This window comes from Sardina pilchardus, chromosome 21 (genome assembly GCF_963854185.1).
Source record: "Sardina pilchardus chromosome 21, fSarPil1.1, whole genome shotgun sequence".
In the NCBI taxonomy this organism is placed as follows: domain Eukaryota; kingdom Metazoa; phylum Chordata; class Actinopteri; order Clupeiformes; family Clupeidae; genus Sardina; species Sardina pilchardus.
The window spans coordinates 19,574,672-19,592,171 of record NC_085014.1 but is presented as its reverse complement, the minus strand read 5'-3'; the positions used below and the strand labels follow the sequence as shown (position 1 = coordinate 19,592,171).

At 49.1% G+C, this 17,500-nt stretch overlaps 1 protein-coding gene across 1 annotated transcript in view; it reads right to left on the bottom strand.

Annotated features, from left to right (window-relative positions):
• Positions 1-17,500, bottom strand: part of enox2 (ecto-NOX disulfide-thiol exchanger 2) — a 252,632-nt gene that overhangs the window by 120,095 nt on the left and 115,037 nt on the right. Inside the window, exon 4 of the mRNA XM_062524767.1 lies at positions 11,411-11,554. Within this exon, the coding sequence (XP_062380751.1) occupies positions 11,411-11,554 (144 nt within the window). The remainder of the gene's footprint in view (positions 1-11,410; positions 11,555-17,500) is intronic.

Below are 17,500 nucleotides of genomic sequence, written 5' to 3'. Positions count from 1 at the left end.
TTCCCGTACTTCTCTCCCTCCCGGCATGAACAAAAAACAAAACACGACACACGGCTTTTGGGTGCTCAGAGAAAAGTGAGCGAGAATTCCACTCAAGCACGTGATGTAGAACATCAGCCCAGAATCCATTCTCTTGCAGCTCCATAACACCCATGTGGACTATTTCCCCTCATGTGTAAATAAGAGATACATTCTGTTCCTTTCTTCTCTCTCCCCCCTTCTCCCCCCGGGTGTGCCTCCGTTGGTGTTTATGTGTGCGGGGCTCGGAGGCTTAATGGGACAATAACACCAGCGCTAATAACGCTGATAACTTCCTATGAGGCGGGCGTAATCTCTCCACCGTGCTGGCTGCCTGTGAGGCTGAGGGTTAAGCTCGGCTCGCCTGCCTCCAGTTTAAATGGGCCCGTTTTATAAACTCATTTTCCTCACAATCATTCTCTCTCTCTCCCTCTCCCTCTCTCTCTCCCTCTCTCTCTCTCTCCCTCTCTCTCTCCCTCCCTCTCTCTCTCCCTCTCTCTTTCTCTCTCTCTCTTTCACTCTCCCTCCCTGTTTTTACTCTTTGTGATTGCCTCTTTCTACAGGCCTTCAGCTACTACAGGGTGGCAAAAGCCCCAAAGGTCCAATAAAGGACTTGAAATGTCTAGCACAGCCAGAGAGAGACGCTGTGTACTTAAATTACATAAGGGGAGTCTAAAAAAAAAAAAAAACACACACGGTAATGGAGCTATATCTTTTCTGCGTTGGCGTGCACTTTGGCTCCGTATTGACTCTGCTGGGGCTGGGCAGGAGAAGTCATGGGCTTGCAACCCCGGGGTAAAGTTAGAAGCGAAAAAAGCCATCGAGCCAGACCCCCCCCCCCCCCCCCCCCCTCCTCCTCTCAGACAGACTGACATCGCAGTCAGCGGAGTTTTCAGGAGGCAGAAAAAGAATTCGAGGGGCCTCGGCACAGCCGACCACAGGCATCTTCCAAGAGTAGCACTCTTCTCCGACCCCCATCCCCCCCTTCCCTCTCCGTTAAAAAAACTGCTACCAGAACCATAAATCAAACCAGACCGAAAACAAAACCAAGAGCCAGCCGCACGCAAAAGGCCCATCAATTTTTATGAAATTAAAGCTGGGATGTTTACAAAAAGTGGGAATGAGTTCCGTTTTTCTTGTTTAGCGAGGCTCTCTTCCAGCGCGCGCGGCCAGCGGCTCAGTCCAGTGCAGCTCATCAGGAATGATGGGGCTATGAGAGGAGCCCGGCGCGGGAAAACGCAACCCTCATCCCCATTTCCTGATAACGCCGCGCCGCGTAGTCTGATGGATGGGAGGGAGGCAATAGAAAACACATCTCTCATACACACACACACACACACACACACACACACACATACGCGATAACTGTGTGTCCTCCCTTGAGTTTTTTCTGTGCTTTCGAGTGTGTAGGGGGTTTGTGTGCTAGTCTATCTCTGTGAGTGTGGATGACATTAGAGAGTATTGCTATAACTCTCGTGGTGTGTGGTGTGGTGTGGTGGGGCGGTTATATGTGTGTGTGTGTGTGTGTGTGTGTGTCTGCGTGTGGATGCATCCATGTCCGCCAGAGAGAAAAAAAATGTCTACAACCATCTCCTCTGATCACGGCACTTACCAGGAACACACTGCAGCAACAAGGCTCTAGAGAGGCTCTCTACAGTATGTCTCCGCAAAGAAGGGAGGAGATAGAGGAGGCTCTCTGATGGGGTGGGGGCAGGGAGAGAGGGAAGACTAGCATATGAGCGAGAGAGAGAGAGAGAGAGAGAGAGATAGAGAGAGAGAGCTGGTGAGGGTTTAGAGTTATGGTAGAGGAGAGTAGAGAAGGATAGAGAGGATGAGGAGGAGACTCCCTCATGGGGGCTGGGAGGGAGGGAACAGCAACTATGAACTGCAAGAGAGAACGTGAGAGTAAAGAAGGATAGAGAGTGTGGGGGATAGAGAGTGTGGGGGATGAAGGAGGACCAGGGAGGAGGGCGGGGGGAGGGGGGGGGGGGGGTCTACTTCCAGACAGCGACCCCTCAGGCCAGAGGCTCGGCCAGACTCCTCAGATCTCCAGCTGCAACATACAGCACAGCAGCAGTGGGACAGACCACAGGATGAGGGGCATACAGTGGGGAGAGGGGGAGGAGAGAGGGATGAGGAGAGAGGGAGGAGAGCAGAGGTGAGAGAGGAGAGATGGACGGAGAGAGATTCAAGGGACAGGAGTGATAGAGAGAGAGAGAGAGAGAAAGAGAGAGAATATAGGGTGGATATAAATGGGATGAGACAAGGGAGCTTGAGGAAAGACGAGTTGAAAGCAGTAGCGACAATTGAGACTTTGAGGAAGATTATGTGAGAAATAGAGACAGACAGAGAGAAAGACAGAGAACGAGAGAGAGAGAGAGAGAGAGTGCGAGAGCAAGGGAGAGAGGGATACAAGATGATGATGAACATGTGGTCAGATGGCTGATAAGATCACGCAGGAAGTACAATGGGAAGCGGATAAAAAATACCCCCCCCCCCTCCCCGCTCATTACGCAGCACTGCCCTGCCCCCAGGGGAATACCCAGGAGTGCTTCCCCCACTCTCCCTCGCAGGTTCACAAGCTCGGCCATTTTCTCTCGTCGGCTCTCCCCCACTCAGGATCTCCGAGGTGCCATCCTCTCGCATTCTCATCCACTTTTCATTACAGCTGCCTTTCATCTGGGCGCGCTCGCCGCTCGCCTCCGCCGACTGCTCTAATCAAAAGGGGCCTTCTGTCTGAGGTCAGTGGAGAGACCAGTGGTGGTGCGCCTCTGAAAAGCACTCCCCAGGGGAAAAGTGACCCTCGTGTATATCAGTTCCCCACTTGAAGGACTCGGGCTCTTCATGAGTATGCAGATGAGGAGAGTGGTGTTTGGCATTTAGCATGTGGGTTAACTGTGGGGGGTTTTGGTGTGTGTGTGTGTGTGTGTGTGTGTGTGTGTGTGTGTGTGTGTGTGTGTGTGTGTGTGCGAACACTGAACGCACACCCGTGCTTTTGAACAAAAAGAGCAGTCACACTGGGAAGCGTTCGCACGAACAGACACGCCGGGGCTCGGGGGAGAACACACATGCAAATGCACAAAAGCTCATTTAACCTGGCTAGAGGGCACTACTCAGCCTGATGCTCATGCTGCACGAGCTCTCAAACATGTAAGCACACAGACACACACACGCAGCCTCTCACACGCACACACACACACACACACACACACACACACAGACACAAACATAATTACAGAAATATGGATGTGAAAAATGACATGTTACAATGCTGGAAAATGTCCATGCAAATACATACATAAAAATAGAGTCAAACATAGTTGAGCACCAATGCTACACAGTTCAGTGCGCGCACACGCACACACACACACACACACACACACACACACACACACACACACACACACACACACACACACACACACACACACACACAAACACGCACACTACACTAAAGCATTAGCGACTGAAGGCTCGGTGGTCCCTTGAAGCCGGGAGTGAGACGGACTAGGCGGAGGGTGGCGGCGGCGACGACAGGAAGTTAAAGGCCTCCCTCTTCAGAGCGCCGCCGTGCATATGAGCTTCTGTCACCTCTCCCCCCTTTCATGTGACACACCCGCGGCGCCCCAGCGCAAAGGCAGGCAGGCAGGCAGACGCCCGCTCCGTCACATCACCGTCACTGTCACCTGAGCTCATCAGGCCTGTCTCCGCCCTCCCCACCCACACATCTTACGCTTTAATGAGGCCAGCGAGCCAAACAACAGCCCCCCCCCCCCCCCTCACCTAGCCACCACACACACACACACACACACACACACAGAGGCATGTGCAGGCACAAACGCACGCACACACACACACACACACACACTTGCTTCCTCCTCGCTCCCCCCCCCAGTGACACCTTCCTCAAGTCTTCCCTAGATACACCGCTAATGAATGCAAATGCACGCGAGGCTGTTCTAAAGAAACATCCTTGGTTTCCAAGCACAGCGAGGAGGAGGAGGAGGAGGAGGAGGAGGAGGAAGGGGGGGGGGGGTGATAGAATGAGGACCGAACGAGAAATGAAATGGAGGGGCTGAGTGGAACGCAATCGAGTGTTTTCAAGAGAAGAGGGGTGGGGTCCAACCTTTGCCTGTGTGTGTGTGTGTGTGTGTGTGTGTAGTGGTAGCATAGTGGCTAAGGGGCTGGGGTAGCATGCAGTAAGCTGAAAAGTTATAGGTTCAATACAATACCGACTTCCACCAGTGTGCCCTTGAGCAAGGCACTAAACGAGTTGCTGTGGAGATTCGGGCCCGGGGACAGTGGCCCATGCAATATAATTGACATATGTATGTTGCTTAGGATGAAACTGTCAGCTAAGTGAATAAAATGTAATTGAAAATATAATGTGTGTCTTCAAGGGAAGAGAGGTGGAGTCCAGCCCTTGCCTTTGTGTGTGTGTGTGTGTGTGTGTGTGTGTGTGTGTGTGTGTGTGTGTGTGTGTGTGTGTGTGTGTGTGTGCGTGCCTGTGTGTGTGTGTTTGTGTGCTTGCGCATGTGCTTGTGTGCGTGTGTACTAACGTGTTGGTGGTGGTGGTGGTGATTGACTTCCTTCAGCCGAAACACTGCCATCATCTGCTAGTGGGCGACTATTGGTGTTGACAGCCATCAGGGCGTGTCAGTCATAACGCAGGGCCGTCAGAGCTAAAGCGGGCCCATGACACCCGTCAGGCCAGCACACCTCAGCAACTCCCACGGGCCGGATTACACCAAAGACACACGCACAGCCACGCTCAGAGAGAGAGAGAGAGAGAGAGAGAGACTAAATGAAAGAGAGGGAATGAGAGAGAGAATGAAAGAGATCGAAAGAGAGAACGAGAAAAGGGAAGGGGAGAGAAAACGAAAGAGAGAGAATGAAAGAGATCGAATAGTAGAGAGAGAGAGAAACAGACATAAAGATAACACTGAGAGAACTAGTCAGACAGAGAAAAAAAGAAGAAAGGGAGAGATTGAGAGAGAGAGAGAAAAAGGAAAACAGACACACAGATCAAGCTGAAGGAGGAAAGAAAACAGAGAAAGCAGCGTGAGAGAGAGATAGAGAGAGAGAGAGAGAGAGAAAATAAAGAGAGAGAGAGAGAGAGAGAGAGAGAGAGAGAGAGAGAGAGAGAGAGAGAGAGGAGGGAGAGGAAGGGAAGGGGTGCGGAGAGATGGCGAGAGAAATGACAGCAGCTGAACACTTCTCTCTTTTATTTAGACACAGCTCCGGCATGTCACACCGCCTTTCCAGGCATCGCACCCCGGCATTGTGCTCATTCTAAATAGCGCTCCCCACCTCTCCGGAACAATAATAGGATAAAGACGTGAGTGGCCTCCTGAGGCTCACGAGGCCTTTGAGATCACGCTGACAGACATAGCTCACACGGACAAACTACACAGCGTGCCATCCAGGGAGAGGGAGAGGAGGGGAGGAGGGGAGGAGGGGAGGAGGGAGAGGGGACAGGAAAGACCTGACGAGATGACACAAGGAGAGGAGAGAAGAGAAGAGGATAGAAGACAGCAGCAAAGAGAAGAGAGGATTAGAGAAGAGAACAGAAGAAAGGAGAAGAGAAGAGAAGAAAGGAGAAGAGAATAGAATAGAAGAAAGGAGAACAGAAGAGAGGAGAAGAGAAGAGAAGAAAGGAGAATAGAAGAGAAGAAAAGATAAGAAAGGAGAAGAGAAGAGAAGAGAAGAAAAAGGGAGGAGAAGAGAAGAAAGGAGAGACAAGAAGAGATCCAGGGCTGGCTTCATAAGGGGCATTTTCCAAACGAAAACGTAACTTCAGGCGAAACCAAACGGTGCTCGCATTCACAGTAGGCCATGTAGACGGCTCCTCAGCCTCCTCTTTTACCTGGGGGCGTATACATGGCATATACGAAACACATGCATGTAGCCTTGACACATCCCTCGGAGAACAGAAAAGTGGAGAACAAACAGCCAAAAGCCAGCAAACACCGAATGAGTAACGGCGAAGTGCGGAGGAGGGCATTATTGATTGAGAACTTAAATATAAAAATAACTCCATATAAGGCTTGCGGTTCTCTGTGAAAACAAAGCCCATCTACTGGCCATCTGCCGGGAACGGGTTACAGTGGGATTCAACCGGAGCACAGATGTGAGCCCCACGGGTCCTGCATCTCCTTCCTCTCCCTCTCCGTCTCCGTCTCTGTGTTCATCATGTCTGCGCTCCCCCGTTGTGGGCTCATCTAGCCCCGAAGCTCGACATCGCACACTTCGGCAGACAACCTCCAACAGCCAGCAGCAACACAGGCGGGAAGCCTGACGCTTTTATTTATTTATTTTTTTATTTTTTATTTTTTATGTCTGGGCCCTGGAACAATGCACATATTCCTCAAGATGAATGCAAATGGAGGGGGGGGGAAAACACATCATACAAACAAAACCACAATGCACAATATATAGCGCAATGACACACAACACTCAATAAACACAGACACGCAGACACACACACACACACACACACACACACACACACACACACACCATCACACAAAAGCACTGAGGCAGATGAGCTTTGCCAACCTCTGCTCAGTGCGCCTCCCACACACGGCAGGCGGTTGCCACGGCGGCGCTCCGCTTCCTTTTGTCTAGGCGGAGCTGAGTGGGAGCGCGGGCCACGGTGCGGCTCCGTGCGGGTTCTCCGGCCGCGGACCTCTTTTCCAGAGCGCGCGCGAGCATTCTTTTCATCACGAGCCAGCGTCACTCCCCGAGGGTCACTGGAGAGGTCGCCAGGAGGGTAGGCAGGAGGGTGGGCAGTAGTGGCACGATCACAATGGGGTTTCCATGGCAGAGCGTCACAATGGTTGGTTGGTCGGTACACTATTATTCACTGATTCTCCCACTTCCCTGTATGCGTATTTGTGTGTGTGTGTGTGTGTGAGTGTGTGCGTGCGTGCGTGAGTTTGTGTGAGTGTGAGTGTGTGGTGTGTGTGTGTGTCTGTGTGTGTGTGTGTGTGTGTGTGTATGTATGTGACGAGTGTGTGAGATAAAGGCTTTTAGATTCCTAACACTGAATGCTGAAGGTTTTTTTCTTTTATGTGATCCAAACGGATTCCGATGACTAAAATCTGTATAATGGTGAAAGTGTCTGCCCAACGCCTTTGTTCACTTTCTTCTGCAGTGAATTGAAAACTTGAACGTTTTGTCCTTGATCCACATTTCAGGGTAACACATGTGTGTATGCCTATAAGCATACAGGCATGAAAGCGAAAAGCACCCCTTCTCTGTCTTGGCTGCAATCATGCTTTTTAACAGCACAGCAGGTGTCTGTGCAGGGGTTTGTCTGCATGTGTGTGTCTGTGCATGCATTTATGTGTGTGTGTGTGTGTGTGTGTGTGTGAGTGATGCCTTCCATCATTACACAAAAGTACGCTCTCCACGCTCCCTATATCTCTCCTACCCCCTGCCGTCAATGTCGTCTTTGAAATATGCTGTTTCAGGGCAAATAGAGATGAAGTCATGCAGTATGTAATGTGCCTGTTAGCACAGCTTGTGCCTCTGCATGCATGCATGCATGCATGCATACAGGAACACACACACACACACACACACACACACACACACACACACACACACACACAATCCATCTCATGAACACACACACTGACACACCAATACATATATTTATATACATATTTACAGAGCTGGCGATATCTCTGACAAGCACAAGGATTGGTAGGGACGTGGAGGGTGTATAAACAAACCTGGTCGAGTTTGCAACCAAGAGAGACTAATGTGCTGAAATATTCAGGGGCGAGCCGGCTTCAGAGGGCCCGCGGCAGCGGCATAATGCTGCGTGCATCTCCTTTCGTTGTGCCACAAAGTGGGTCACAATAAAAAAGTGCCATCGTGCGGCGGGGCGCCTGCTTCACAAAGTGTCGAGTGGGCAGATTTCTCCCTCGTGCACTTTGGCGGTGTTTCACGCTGTTAAATAAAGGTGGCTCGCATTAAGCGAGGTGTCACAGCAATTAGAGATATTTACTCTCCTAATCGTCAGTGTGTGTGTGTGTGTGTGTGTGTGTGTGTGTTGGAGGGGTGTGGTTATGATGCAGTGCCAAGCTCTGGGTTGTTGAGGTGGTGTCAAAGGGTTAGCGCCTAGATTCCGAATTCTTGCCAAGTGCTTCTACGCAAAGGGATATGATCTCCTTTCCATATCCACTCACAAACACAACCGCACCCACGTGCGCGTGCGCACACACACACACACACACACACACACAAAAATTTCCCCTTGGGGATCAATTAAGTATCTATCTATCTATCATCTATCTATCTAAAATCTACACCTCGTAAAATCTCGAAAAATCAGACATTGACACAAAAAAGACAAACAAACACACAAACCAGCGCAGGCAGGCAGGCAGGCAGGCAGGCAGGCAAAGGAGCTGCCTCCATCAGGTGCATCAGCAAGGGAGGAGTGGCTGTGTAATGGAGCGTCATGCCTAATGAGATGAATCTGTGCGTGGCCACGCTAAAGAGGCTAAAATCGCCTGGCTGGCAATTAGGACGCGCGCAACACGTTGCTATCCCTCCCTCCACAGGGAGACCAAAGGAGAGAAGGAGAGAGGGAGAGAGGAAGAGGGAGAGAGCAAGAGGGAGATGGAGAGAAGGAGAGGGAGGACCATGGAGGAAGAGACTCCACTTTTGTCTCCTGTTGCCAAGGGACAATAAAGAGCCGGCGTATATTATGCAGCAGATGCTACGCATTGTATCCATTTAGGGACTTTTTTTCCCCTTACGCATCTACTGAGACCGAAAGACCAATCACAAGCAAGTCTGAGTCAGCCACCGAAAACAGCATTGGCCTCGAAGCATTAGAGAGTGCAATGAACGATAAGCCGTCTTGACGTTATCCTGAACAAAATATGACAATTTAAAGACATGTCAACTAACGCATCCTCGATGTCGTGAATCTTTCATTCAACACATCTCGGGAGTCTCAATTTAGCCATATAGAAAGAGCACCGCGGCGAGAGCCCGGCAGTATGCATTTGTGGAAATGGCAGATGTCAAAAAGTCACAAAGCAAACGCATGCTTTTAAGTGAGTGTAGTGAGGCTAACGCGATAAAATGATGAGCACCAGCCCTATTGAGTGGCAGACCTTTTCTGTTTATGCAAGTAGTCTCTCTGAGGGTGGGTTAGATTAGATTTCCACTGCAGTCTTTGATGTGCGTTGTGTGTGTGTCTGTGTGTGTGTGTGTGTGTGTGTGTGTGTGTGTGTGTGTGTGTGTATGTCTGTATGTGTGTGTGTATGTCTGTATGTGTGTGTGTGTGTGTGTGTGTGTGTGTGTGTGTGTGTGTGTGTGTATGTGTGTGTGTGTGTGTGTGTAGCCTTCACAGGCTTTTCTTTCAAGTGAGCACGCAGCATCTTGTGGTCACCAATCACGTAATATCAACCCTCTGTTTCAGTTATGCTTATTTGCATATATTGAGCATAAATGACGAGTTTCAGAGGAGACTGCATCTGCACTCCATTTCGGCTCTAATGGGGCTTTTCAAAGCCGTAATGGCAGAGGCCCATGAGTCACAGGAACACAAACATAATTACAACACAAGCCGGAGAAAACAACACGCTTGTGATTTAAGAAGCTTTAAGGTGCAATAAGCCAGACTTATAAGTAGGAAAACACAGCAGGGAAGCTTGAGTAGGGGACAGTGAAAAAAAAACATTTAGTCATTTGCTGAAAAAATAAATAAATAATAATAATAAAAAAATATTTTTTTTGTTGTCACTTTTGTCTAGTTAGCTAAAGATCTTGCACATTAAAGGCCTTTTTGGAATATAATTAACATTTCATTGCTATATAAACCCATGAGCAGTGCTATATCTCATTAGCTGCAGCATGGATTTATGAATAGCCGTCAGAATCGAGGATGCAGGTTGGGAGACATCTCAGCAGTTCTTAAAAGTCCTTTATGCCTTACACTGCAAGTATTCTACCCCAATTCCAATGGACCCACTGAATAAGTGAGCTGAACATGTGAGACAACTATGTAGAAAATAAAATTAAAATAGTTAAAAGTGGGCTTTTTACTGGTGGAACGCTGCGTAAGCAGGTGCCCCTAGAGCCATAGAAAGAGAGAGTGTCGCCACTCTGTTTGATCTACCGCTCTGAGGTGCCCCATTCACCCATGCCTTACTCTTTGCCTACTACTTACTATTCTCATAACCATCTGTTCAAGTGTGTGCTGGTGCTTTTTAAGTGGAGGTTAATATGTGACACAATTAGCATGGGAAGTGACGCTAGAGTTTTGTGTAAGTGGAGTGATGAACGCCTTCGTAACCTTTTTACTTAGCTCATTATCTTATCAGCCATCCAAACAAACAAACAACAACAAGATAACTGTTAGCACCATCTCCGAACTTGTTATAATGGAGACGGCTTGCACAGATGATAAATGTCTACAATCCAGCATATGAAAACCCTTTGTGTTTTCCTTTGCATATGGGTGTTCAAAGCCCTCACCAAGAGTGTGCAAATATCAAGGACTATAGCACCTTTTAAACTCCTTGCATAGTGACAGGCATTGGGGGGAAAAAAACCTGGCAGTGCTTCATTAATGCTGACAATTAATCCCCGCCAATTAACGTCTTGGAGAAGGCGCACGACATAAGGCAGCACCTCTTCTTCCAGAGAATCCTCTTTGCGTGACTCATCCTAACGCGCTTAATTACAGACCTGTGCTTTAATTATTATTCCATCTGATTAAAACTGGGACGCCCGCATCTTGGAAAAAAAAAAGGCACATGACAAAAGTGATGGAGAAGACAGACAGATGCTCCAGAAAAATGATCTCCCAGCCCCGTCTTCTGCTTCTGTCTGTCACCCTTTTTTCTCTTCCTTTCCTCTCTCTCTCTCTCCCCCTCTCTCTGTCTCTCTTTCTCATTCCCTCACAGGTTGCCAATGAGAGAGGGAGACGTGGGCTTATTGGGTGTTTGATTGACATGTTGTGGTAGAGGCGTAAAAACCCCGGCTGGCTCTGATAGCTGTAATCATGGGCAAACAGCCTCCCTCTGCCTTAGCTCCGCAATGACCTCGAGATCAACTCCCCCGAGGATCTGCTGCTGTGTAAAAACACCTCCCCCCCCCCCCCAAAAGAAAAATAATTCCTTCAAAATTAAGCAAACAGAGAAGGTATAAACTCTTACGAGATGAAGGCAAGCAAATATAGCAGGAGAGAATAACAGCTGCTTTAGAATGCATTTGTTTCAATCCCACTGGGTCGGAACGGTGAATTGCTTTGTGCTCTGTGTTCATGTGTGAGAGCAAAGAATTAGAGAGCGGATGGAGGTGCTCGAGGGAGGGGGAGGTTTGGGAGGTGGGGGGGGGGGGCAGTGTGGGGTGTCTGGGGTACCTGGGGGCAGGTTGGGTCTCTTTCTCTTCTTGCTGTTCTCGGCGCCGTTCTCCAGTGGGATGTCGGACACCAGCGGCCCGTTGGAGCTGGTGAACTGCAAGGGCTCGTTGTTGCTTGCGGGGTCAAAGGGCAGTGCATTCAGTCCTGAAGGATGGATAGATAGATAGATAGATAGATAGATAGATAGATGGATAGATAGAGAGAGGAGGAGGAGAGAGAGATTGGAAGAGAGAAAAACAAGAGAGAAAGAGGTGTTAAACTTGTCATAGAACAAAACACTCCAATCTTCAAAGTTGGATAACAGTGAATCAGCAGAAGGCTACAATTGAGTCCAGCGGCTGTCTGGAAACTCACAGACAGAAGGACAATGAGGTCTGGCTCTGCGGTATGTGCTTGTCAGGGAATCTCCCTGAATTTCAGCTTTATAGAGGGAGTAAACTCAGCAGTGGCTGGGCGTCTGAGCGGCCGGCTCAGAACACACTGTCCGCAACGCTGAATTATTTTTTCCCTCTCTCTTTCCATTCCCTAATTCGGCAGATTCATTTCCACCAGTGAGTATTTCTGGTCGGGCAGACAGAACACAAAGACAGGATAACACACGCTCTCACACAAAAATGAGGCCTATTAGATATTAACCCTCACACAAACCTAATAGAATGCCATTATCTAAATTGACTGCAGGCAGTGGTGCCAGAGTGAAGAAGGCTGTCAGAATGCTCGGAGTAAACAATCAATTTCCAAGTGTTCTTTTCCCTGCGACACAAAAAAGAACTAGGGCTGTCTCACCAGAAGATAAAGAAATAACAGACAGGAGGTATCTAATGAATTATGGATACAATAACAATGGTGAGGATATTGCACCAAAAAATATATAGAAAAATAAATAAAAATGTAAGTTGATGTTAAGCCTAATGTATCAGTGGCACTGCTTCCTTCAAATCAGAGCAGGAGACTATTTATAATTCAGCTAGAGCTCAGAGAAAGTGGGAGTGTGAGTGAGAATGAGAGAGAGAGGGAGAGGGAGAGAGAACGAGAAGGAGGGAGAGAGGGTGGGAGGGAGGGAAGGAGGAAGATAGAAAGGGGAGGGTGTAAGCAAGTGAAAGAGAGCGACGAGAAGGACTTCTCATGAAATATTCATCTGCTCCCTATGTTTACACTTGTTTTGCTCCGTCTTTGTTTAGCTAAGGGAAGAACAGAGATGGAGGAGGAGGAAGAGGAGGTGATGAAGAGGGATGTCACCTCCACGACCCCTCTGCCCCCTCTCGACGGCGCCGCTGTCGCCTTCAAAAAGCGGCCGAGGCAGGGGGTGCCCGGGAGAGTCTCTCGAGGCTGTCCTCTATAATCTCTGGGATCACGGTGTGATCATGGCGGCAGTAAGGCTATCTGTTTGTTTCGCAGAAACTCTGTAGCGGACACTGCTACAGGCACGCACACGCACACGCACACACACACACATTAAATATGGCAATACACACACGCACACACACTACATATGGCCATACACACACCCATACACAAATAAAGTACATATGTCCATACTGTACACACATACGTGCACCCACACACACACATACACACACACACACACACGCAAACTGATTAGATCTCCAGCCAACCCTTGCTCTCCCAAGTCCTCGTCCGTGACACAGAGAGGGCACAAGTTCCCAACCCCCAACGCCCACATGCACACATCACAGCTGAAACCACAGCAGCACCGCAGCATGAAAGAGAGAGAGGAAGAGAGAGAGAGAGAGAGGGAGAGAGAGAGAGAGAGAGAGAGAGAGAGAGAGAGCGAGCACTGGAGAGATATTACAGCCATAGAATGTGAGATAAAGCAAGTAGCAAGTGTGATAAAAGACTTCATACTTCCAAATAAACAGAGAGTAGAAAAAGAAATGTGATTTGTGGCCAGATAGAGAAAAAGGGAGAGATATAAACAGTGTGTGTAAGTGTGTGTGTAAGGATGTGTGTAAGGGTGTGTGTGTGTGTCAGGGGAGGAGGAGGAGGAGGAGAGGGAGAGGGAGCGAGAGGGAGTGAGCGAGAGAAAGAGAAGGATAGAGGGAGAGAGAGAAAAAGAGAGAGATAGAGATACCGAAGACAAGGCCAGGAGACTACTGCATGCTTTGTCTGTTTGCCGCACTGATGTTTGTCGGCCTTTCATGAAGTCCTTGGCAGGGGAAGTGGCACTAATGAGATAAGGATGCCTGTCTGCCACTGATGACTCAGAGCAGAGTGGTCAGATCAAGGCCATGGGTAATAACACACGCAGCTGGCCCCTCAGCACAGCCGCTTTCACCACGCACACAAGCGCACATAAACATAAACATGTATGAACACACGCACGCACGCGCACAAGCAAACGTAAATATAAACATGTATGAACACACACACGCACGCACGCGCACAAGCAAACGTAAATATAAACATGTATGAACACACACACGCACGCACGCGCACAAGCAAACGTAAATATAAACATGTATGAACACACACACGCACGCACGCGCACAAGCAAACGTAAATATAAACATGTATGAACACACGCACGCACGCACAAGCACACGTAAACATAAACATGTATGAACACACTCACGCACAAGCACACGCACACGTAAACATAAATATGTATGAACACATGCACGCACGCACACACACGTAAACATAAACATGTATGAACATACGCATGCACGCACACAAGCAGACGTAACCATAAACATGTACTGTATGCACACAGCAATGCACACAAATGCACACACACAAGCACACATACACATAAACATGTATGCACACAGCAATGCACTCACGCGCACATATACACACACACACACACACACACACACACACACACACACACACACACACACACACACACACACACACACACACACACACACACACACACACACGCACACGCACACGCACACGCACACGCACACGCACACGCACACGCACACGCACACGCACACGCACACGCACACGCACACTGGTATGACAGCAGACAAAATAAAATACCCAGATGCAGAGCGGGGTCTGGGATACAGCCATCAATCACCACGGTGACATCTGACTCATGTTGACTCCGACCAGCCCACGTGAAAAGGTTTTGAGTAAGCGCTGTGATTAGCTGCAGCAGGGCCCTGGCTTAGCCAGAGGGCTGGGGGGGTGGGGGGGTGGGGGGGTGGGTATCGGGGGAGGCCGGGGTATCAGTGGGGGCCCCTGTCTGGTGCCACAGACCCGGGCCTGACCTCTATACGTCCGCCTACAGCTGCAACTCATCAGCGCTCCGGAAGATTCTGTTTAAAGTGTCCACTCTCTCCACTCCGCTGTCTGGCTGTACAGTCAATGCTGGAGGACTATATATGGTGATATGGTGGAAAAACTTCAAGCCTTTTTACGTGTTGTGAAAACTTTCCTTTTCAGGGGCATAAACAAAATACTAATAATAATAATAAAAAAAAAGTCTCATATTTCTCAAATAATCTTCAGACGGAGAGTGAGACTTATGAAATTCAACAGCATGCAGAGAAGAGGTGAAGGGGGGAAGCATGCATCGCATCGCAAATATATTGGAGGTGGAGTGTGCGAGGCAACACAAATAAAGAGATAAAACTCAGCCGCTGAGAAAATCAGAGAGATCCATGCATCATATAAAGCAAGATGAGCTTAGATTCCCCCCACACAAACACACTTCCTCATTGTGCCTTTCTGTGGCTTTGTGGATAACATCTGCAAAAGACCGTTTTCTCTGTAGATGTTGACTGATAGGAATGAGAACAGCATGTATTGACATCACTGCATTTGTCTCCTAATGAAAAGGATGAACAGATGAACGGATGGATGGATGGAAGGTGAATAGATGGATACAGATTCCACACACTATGTGGCAGGTACAGGCGTGGCGGCCTCTTGTCTGACAGGTTCGTGAGAAACAAGACACCTCTCCAATCCCATTGGGAATTCACTGTGCATGTTTATGCACCAGTAGTCTCTGTATGTGTGTGTGAGTGTGTGTGTGTTTGGGAGTGAGTGTGAGGTGGCAGGCTCTGAGGTGATTTTCTGAGCTCTATTCATATGGGCGCATGCTCTGTGTATGTGTGTGAGAGAGAAAGAGAGAGAGTGTGTGTGTATGTGTGTGTGTGTGTATGAGTGTGTGTGTGTGTCTGGGTGGCCACGGGAGATCAGAACCCCTCTTGCCATTCCAGACAGGTGATCCTGACACCTGAGCGTTCCCCCTCATGCATCACCCTCCGAAATCCTCCCGGTTGACTCCGCTCCTCCTCGGCCCTCCGCCGCATTCACAAGCAAGCGCGCCCTTCAGCCGCCGCCTCGCCACCTCCTGTCCTTCCGCGTGTGGCTTCCTGTCTTTTCTTCTCCCCCAGATAAGGGCAGGCGGGGCAGACACGGCACATGACTGATGAGAATCTCTCTCTCTCTCTCTCTCTCTCTCTCTCTCCATCTCTCTCTCTCTCGCTGTCTCTTTCCATCTCTCGCTCTCTCTTTCCTCTTTTCCAAAAAACGCTCACGTTTGTCTCCGCTCGGCCCCCGGCCCCCGGTCCCCCTCTCTCCTCAGATTCTCCACTCTGCATAAAAGCTCATCGCCATCACAATGCCGCGCCGAGGCCAGAGATGAAGGCCTGTTGCCTTTTGGAGTCCTCTGCGTGATTGGAGAGTCGACGGGGATCGGAGTATTGGAGAGAGCGAGAGAGGGAGAGAAAGAGACAGAGAGAGGGAATGAGAGAGGAGAGTGAGAGAGATGGAATGAAAGAGAGAGAGAGAGAGAGAGAGAGAGAAATAGAGATTTGCACACTCGTAAACAAGAGCAGACAAAACCCCAGGCAGTTATCGGCATCCCACTCTGCCTTCTGCCATTTGACAGAGACTTTTTCTGATTGTTTTGAGAGAGACCAAGACAAAGCAACAGAAAACAGATACAAAAAAACTACAGAAGTGTTCTCTTTCTTTTTATTTATTTCTATTTGGTTGAAGCTTTAATGGATAAGAGCTCCATGCTAGGGCCTCATATGGCTTCCAGTGGAATGGTTACATGTGGGTGTGAGAAAGAGAGAGTGAGAGAGAGTGTGTGTGTGTGTGTGTGTGTGTGTGTGTGTGTGTGTGTGTGTGTGTGTGTGTGTGTGTGTGTGTGTGGGTGTGTGTGTGTGTGTGTGTGTGTGTGTGTGTGTGTGTGTGTGTGTGTGTGTGTGTGTGTGCGTGTGTGCAGACTCAGTTCAGGTGCCTTTGTCTGATACCATGCTGCCTAATTCACCAGGTTTTTCTTTTTGTTTCAGCGCTGGGTTTTGTTTGAGCTCAGTGGATTCCTCTCCTGTGGAGCACCTGGCTGAAGAGCATCGCCGATCCTCTCACGCCTCTCTCCCTTTCTCTACCCCTCTTTCTATTTTTCTCTATCCCCACCTCTCCCAACCGAGAACAGTATGTCCTCAATATTCAACACCTTCAAGCTTCTGTTAGTGCTTGGGCTCAGATGCTGACTTTCAGTCACACCGTGTTATCATTTCCCTCCATTTCTCTATCTGGCCTCTACCCATCCCTCTCTTTGTCTCCCCTCATTCATCTCTCTCTCTCTCTCTCCTCTTTGTCTCCCCTCATTCATCTCATCTCTCTCGCTCACTCTCTCTCTCCTCTCTCTCCCCCCTTCCACACACCACACTCTCTTTCTCTCTCTCTCCCCTCGTTCATCTCAACTCTCTTTCGCTCACTCTCTCTTTCCTCTCTCTCCCCCCTTCCACACACCACACTCTCTCTCTCTCTCTCCCCTCATTCATCTCATCTCTCTCTCGCTCACTCTCTCACCCCTCCACACCTCTCTCTCTCTCTCTCTCTCTCTCCTCTGTCCTCCTCCACATCAGCTCGTGCCGTCCATCTGGCGGGTCCTGGCAGGTGCTCCTCTCCCAGACTGGCACTCAGGTATGAAAAATGCTTCAATTAATCTTGTAAACACTCTGGAGTTGGCCGGCGTAAAAGCGTCTAATTTATACCATCCTGCTTAATTAAGGTGGCTTTTCAGATCAATTCAGTCGGCAAGTCACCAGGGAGAGGGCAACTGCATGTGTGTGTGTGTGTGTGTGTGTGTGT